General features: G+C 26.8%; 2 protein-coding genes across 2 annotated transcripts in view; one reads left to right on the top strand and one right to left on the bottom strand.

Moving 5' to 3' along the window:
* The window catches only part of Phum_PHUM431970 (uncharacterized protein), a gene marked incomplete at both ends in the record, with an annotated part of 10,290 nt that extends 6,655 nt beyond the window's left edge, over positions 1 to 3,635 (bottom strand). Inside the window, 2 exons of the mRNA XM_002429348.1 lie at positions 3,204 to 3,314; positions 3,397 to 3,635. Coding sequence (XP_002429393.1) covers positions 3,204 to 3,314; positions 3,397 to 3,635 — 350 coding nt within the window. The remainder of the gene's footprint in view (positions 1 to 3,203; positions 3,315 to 3,396) is intronic.
* Positions 3,636 to 3,969: 334 nt separating this feature from the next.
* Phum_PHUM431960 (THO complex, putative) lies at positions 3,970 to 5,280 on the top strand (the record flags this gene model as incomplete). Its single annotated transcript, XM_002429347.1, has 4 exons — positions 3,970 to 4,100; positions 4,181 to 4,567; positions 4,675 to 4,840; positions 4,960 to 5,280. 4 exons carry the CDS (start codon positions 3,970 to 3,972, stop codon positions 5,278 to 5,280), a joined length of 1,005 nt encoding a protein of 334 aa, XP_002429392.1.
* Positions 5,281 to 5,549: the final 269 nt, after the last annotated feature.

Genomic DNA, 5,549 nt, shown 5'->3' with positions numbered 1-5,549 from the left:
GGAGTACGGACCAACTCGTATTTTTGAGTGGTGGCCGTGCTTTTAGTATCTTCTGCCGCAGCTTGGCCGCAGCTTCTTTAACTTTTCTTTGCGGATCCAAACTGCTGCCTTCAACGAAATATTCCGAAATTCCAAAAGCCTCCCCGAAGTTTTGCGTTTTTCTCCTGTTGTGCTTCTGCTATTTGATGAGTTTCCCTTACGCTGAAAATAAAAATAAATCCATTTCAAATTTTTCTTTTTGTACAAATGTTTTACTTGAAAAAAAAAAGTAAAAAAAAAAAAACTCTTGGAAATCCCATCACAAAAAGGTAAACCTTTTCTAATTTATAATTTTCTCTCGTGTGCTCAAGATTAAAAAATGAATTTTTTTTAATTTTTAATAAGAGGGAAAATGTAATCCTTTCCTCTACAACCTTTTCTCACCTCACAACGGATTTCAAAGATTGTGTTGTTGTAGATTTACTCTTATTTAACAAAAGTTGTAAGCATTGATTAAAATGAAACTGCGTCGAACAACAGCACAATCCCATAGGGGAGGCTTTTTTTGATTGAGCTTCGGCCAAAGCCCTGTCAAGTCCCATCCACCCCAAACAATGATCCCCGGACAATAAATGATTTAAAGCTTTATTTTGTAAATATAAAAAATTCCCATTTCTTTTCATCAATGATTTTTTTTTCCACCTTCGAAATTTTTTACGATTTCGAATTTTCATTCTTTGCTCATTCGTATTGCATAGCGACGACATATTTTCTAAACCTCCTTGTCCAGAGGTACCGCTCCCGCAAATTCGATTAAAAACTCTTTTTTTTTCTATTTGATTTTGTCTTTGGCACATTTTTTTAAAAAAAAAAAAAAAAAAAAAATAATGGTAAATAGCTTATTATACGAGGCACTCAAAATGGAAGACTTGATAATAAATGGAAGACTTAATTTAAATTTTATCACTTTTCACTTCACTAATTCATAATGGCTACTCAACTCTATACTGGAAGACAATCGGTATAAAAATGATTTCTCATAAATAAAATTATAAAACGCGGTTTCACATTTTTAAATTATTTTCTTTCATTTTAATAATACTTATTGATGGAGAGAAAAGGAGAAAAAAAAGAAAAAAAAAAGAAAAATAAAATGGAAAATGGAAAAAGGAAAAAAGATGTGCGTCGGATAGAATGTGCATAGTATGTATGAAAAACGGTATGAAAACTGACCTGCGCTTTGATGAAAATGTATATTTATAAAATTCAAAGACATTTTCCTCACTCGCATACAAAAATAAATAAAAAAAACTCTTATGTATATCGTTAAAAAACTAATTATTATTATTATTATTAATAAAATTATCTAAAACTTAAATTCTATCAAATTAATATATATTTATAATCGCGCGAGAGAACATTCTCGGTTCGAGTTTAAGATTAAACTGGGATCTTTTTGACGGCAAAGAAAATCAATATTTCAAACAGGAAGTCACAAAAAAAAAAAAAAGCAGGATTGCAAATATATAAAGAGAGACAAACAAACGTTAGCAGCAAAAGAGGGGGGAGGGAGGGGGGGAGGGAAAAATAAAAGGGTGAAAAAATCATCGATCGCGAACGAGACCCTCGACTCTTCTCAATCAAAATTTAATAATTTTTTCCAATTAAAATTATTTAGAGTAACTAATTTTTTTTTTTTTTTTTTTTTTTAGACCGTTTTTTTAAGCCTTAAAAAAAAAAAAAGTAAATAAATGTAACAAACAGGATAACAAACACGTAATGAAAAAAAAAAAAAAAAAAAAAAAAAAACACCCTAGCCCTTTTTTTGAATAAATAAATTATTAGGGTTTCTTTTCAAAAAAAAAATCCACCATTTTTAATTATATTAGAAAATGGGAACGACACAAATGGACATTGTGACGAGGGGGGGGGTTCGTTTTATTATTGATTTTTTTTTTTTAAATCCCTTTTTTTCTTTAAAATATACCGCGTAACCAATTGAAAATCAATATAAAACCTAATTAATTACTATCGGTTAATAATTTTTATTCATTCAATAAAATATGAATTGACCTTGTTAACAGTTTGACACTTTTTTTACGTGTCAGACTATTAATTGTAATTATCCCGTCAATTTTACGTTTATGAAAAAAAAAAAAAAAAATTTAAATCAAAACCTTTGTTTATATATTCTAGAGAAATCATTAAAATATAGTTTAAAATTAAGAGTCACTCTTGGTATATTTATATGTATGACATTCTAATACTTCTCCATATTACAGAAACCTAAATCAATCAGCATTCAATCTGTGAAATTCAAATTTTTTTTTTTTGCTAAGACCAACTTCTAACAGAAGTTAGAACTTGAATTAAACATTGATTCAAAAAATTTTTTTTTTAATAAAATACATGAATAAAATATCTAAAGATTTTTTTAAAAAACTCTACGAGAAAAATATAAAAGTTTTGATCGTTTTAAAATTCAAAATAAGTAAAATGAACAATGGGTTAAGTATTTGTAGAGTAAGTGGGGTTTTTTTTATGATAAAAACCTAACATAAAAGTAAATAAATAAAAAATTTAATAACCCACCTAACTTAATTTTAAATTTAAAAATTTATAAAACAATAAACTGAGAAAACTAATTTAGATTTTTAGCATTTTATGTTTTCTAACGTTTGACAAAAACGATTTTTAGTTTTAATTAACCTAATATGAAGTTGTTTGGGTAAAATAAACTATTTTAATTTTGACATGCATAAAAATAGAATTTCAAAAGTTTGATAAAAATTAATCAATGAAAATAAATAAAACAATAATAATTATCTACAAAGCATTTTTAAAATAAGAAAATAGTTTATATAAAAAATAAAAAAAATGTATTTCGATGTTCAGATTTAGAAAGCAAAGAATTTTATGTAACTTACTGTGTAAGCAATTTCTCACAAGCATTTAAAGCATTTAGATTCACATTTAAATTAGAGATTATAACATATGAGTGCTATTAATAAGCATTTTAAACAAAAAAACATAAAAAAACTTGGGATATCTCAATGTAGAAACATAGAATGTTATGTAAATGTATGAAAAATAATAACAGGCAAAGAAATATTGCATGATGGGTTTATAACACTAAATGGTAAATAAAAACCTTATCAAATATGAGTAAGAATAGTAATAAAGTTTTGTATTACACACACAGAAAAAAAAAATTAATAACTTACGCTACCCTTCCGAATTCGTCTTTGGGTGTTTCTGATTTTTTTCCAGAATTTGAGGTTATTAGCATATTTCTATACAAGGTCACTTTGTTTTCTATTTCTTCTTTTGAGTACCTGAAAAATACGATTATTTTAATATATAAAATTACCAAAAACACATTTAAATTTTTTTTTTTTTTTTTTTTTTTAAACGCACCCTTGATCTTCTAAAACCTCCTCTAATTCCATACATTTAACTTCCATTTTGCGTTTGCGCTCATGATCTAATATTTCCCGGTTTGGTTGTTTATTTGAATTTGCTTCTAATTTCTCCAACTCCTCATCCGTTTTGTAATGTACCTTATCTTTTGTTTTACGTACAAAAGCCCAATTTCTTTGTACGTAACCGTTTGTACCCGAACCCCGGGGTGTTTGAAGACCAATTCCATTATACATTGCACTGAAATGAAAAAAAATGTCTTAAAATTCCTAAAATTAACACCTTTTACAGTTTAAAAATTAAATAATTTAAACTTTACATTATTTTCAATTAAATAAAGGAAAACAATAATTATTATGTTAAAAAACGACACAACCGTAATTAAAAAACTTTGTTGTTTGGCTAATACTTGCCTTTTTTTACAATTTATTGATTTCCTATAGAGCAGTGAAGACAACCATTGAAAAAAAAAAAATTTTTCGGGGCCCTTTTTAATTCTTTTTACATTTACTGTTTACATTTATTTTAACCGGTATTTTTGAGTTTATAAAAAAAATAAAAAAAACTTCAATGAATTCAGTTAATAAAGCCGTTAATGAAGCTGTAAAAGCCTACTACACAACTGTACTTTCTCAAATTTTTTCACCATGTGGAAATTTTTTGCTGGCCGGTACTTGTTACGGTGAAGTATTTGTATTTGAGTAAGTATAATTTTGAGTAGTTTACTTGCTTGGTAATAAATTTTAAATTTTTAAAAAGTAGATTTATCTAATTTTTTTAGTATTGCAAAAATTCTTAATCCCGACCATGAAATTAAGGATTTAAAACAAAAATCATGTATGAAATTTACAGCTGATAAAGATGGTCAAATTTGTTCAATGAACAGTACTGACAAATTTCTCATTGTTGGTTCCTACGGTAAAATAATTGGATTCGAATGGAAATACATAATTAATGGAAAAGTTCCAAAAGTAGCTTGGTGTATAAATTTACCTCAGTCAAAACATGGAATAGAAGTTGTTGAAGTTAATGCACTTGCCATAGGTGAACAAGGAAAGCTTTATTCGGGATGTGGGGATAACAATATACATGTTTATAATTTAGAATATGGAAAACTAATACAAAGTTTAACTGGACATTCCAATTATATTCACGATATTGCATACATGTAATTTTTTTGGGATATTATTTTGTGTGAATCAATATTTACATTAAATAATTGTTATTTTTACCCTGTGCACAAATTTTGTCTCACTAAATTTATTTTATGTTCAGGGACAATAAAAAAATAGCATCAGCTGGAGAAGATGGTTTGGTTTACATTTGGGATTGTCTCACATCGAAAGCTGTTGCAAATATCGAACCACACAAAGAAAATTCTCTTCAAAGGCCTCATTTGGGAAAATGGATTGGTTGTGTTACAGTTGACAAAGACTGGCTAGTAAGTATTCTTTCCATTATTTAAAAAATACAAAATGAAAGATTTAGTGATTTTTAAGTTTATTATAATTGAAGAGAAATAAATAATAGTTATTGGAATAACATGTAACATTGTTTTAGGTATGTGCAGGAGGTCCTAAACCTGGTTTGTGGCATATTGGAGCCATGCAATTAACAACATCGTTTGATGTTATCAATAAAGAAATTCACGTTTGTAAACTTCATGAAGAAAAAATGATTGTTGGTACGGGGGATAAATTGAGTCAATTTACTCTTCAAGGAGAAACAATATGTTCCATTCCGAGTTCTTCATCAATTATTTATTCTCTTATATTACAAAAAAATCCTCATAATTTAATGATTTTTGCCGGTTCATCTGCCGATATAGATTTTTGCACTAATTTTCATTACAAAGATCAAGTTTTGTCCTGTAGATCTTAGGTAAAGTAATTTATTATTACAATAAAAAGCAATAAATTGTTTTCAATAAGATTTAAACAAAAATTTTAAAAACAACTTTGATTCTCAAACTTTGACGAATTTTATAAAATATAATTTTACATTCGTTAAAAAAAGTATGACATTTTTTTTTTAATTATTAATAAAAATATTAATTTAATAATATTAAAATGGGTAACGACTTCGGTCTATAATAATAATAATAATAATAATAATAATTTTTTTGTTAATTCAAAGAAATCCGTGTCCAG

This window comes from Pediculus humanus, genomic scaffold (genome assembly GCF_000006295.1).
Source record: "Pediculus humanus corporis 1103172108198 genomic scaffold, whole genome shotgun sequence".
NCBI lineage: Eukaryota > Metazoa > Arthropoda > Insecta > Psocodea > Pediculidae > Pediculus > Pediculus humanus.
Note: the sequence above shows the minus strand (reverse complement) of the source record. Positions and strands in the feature narration are given on the sequence as shown.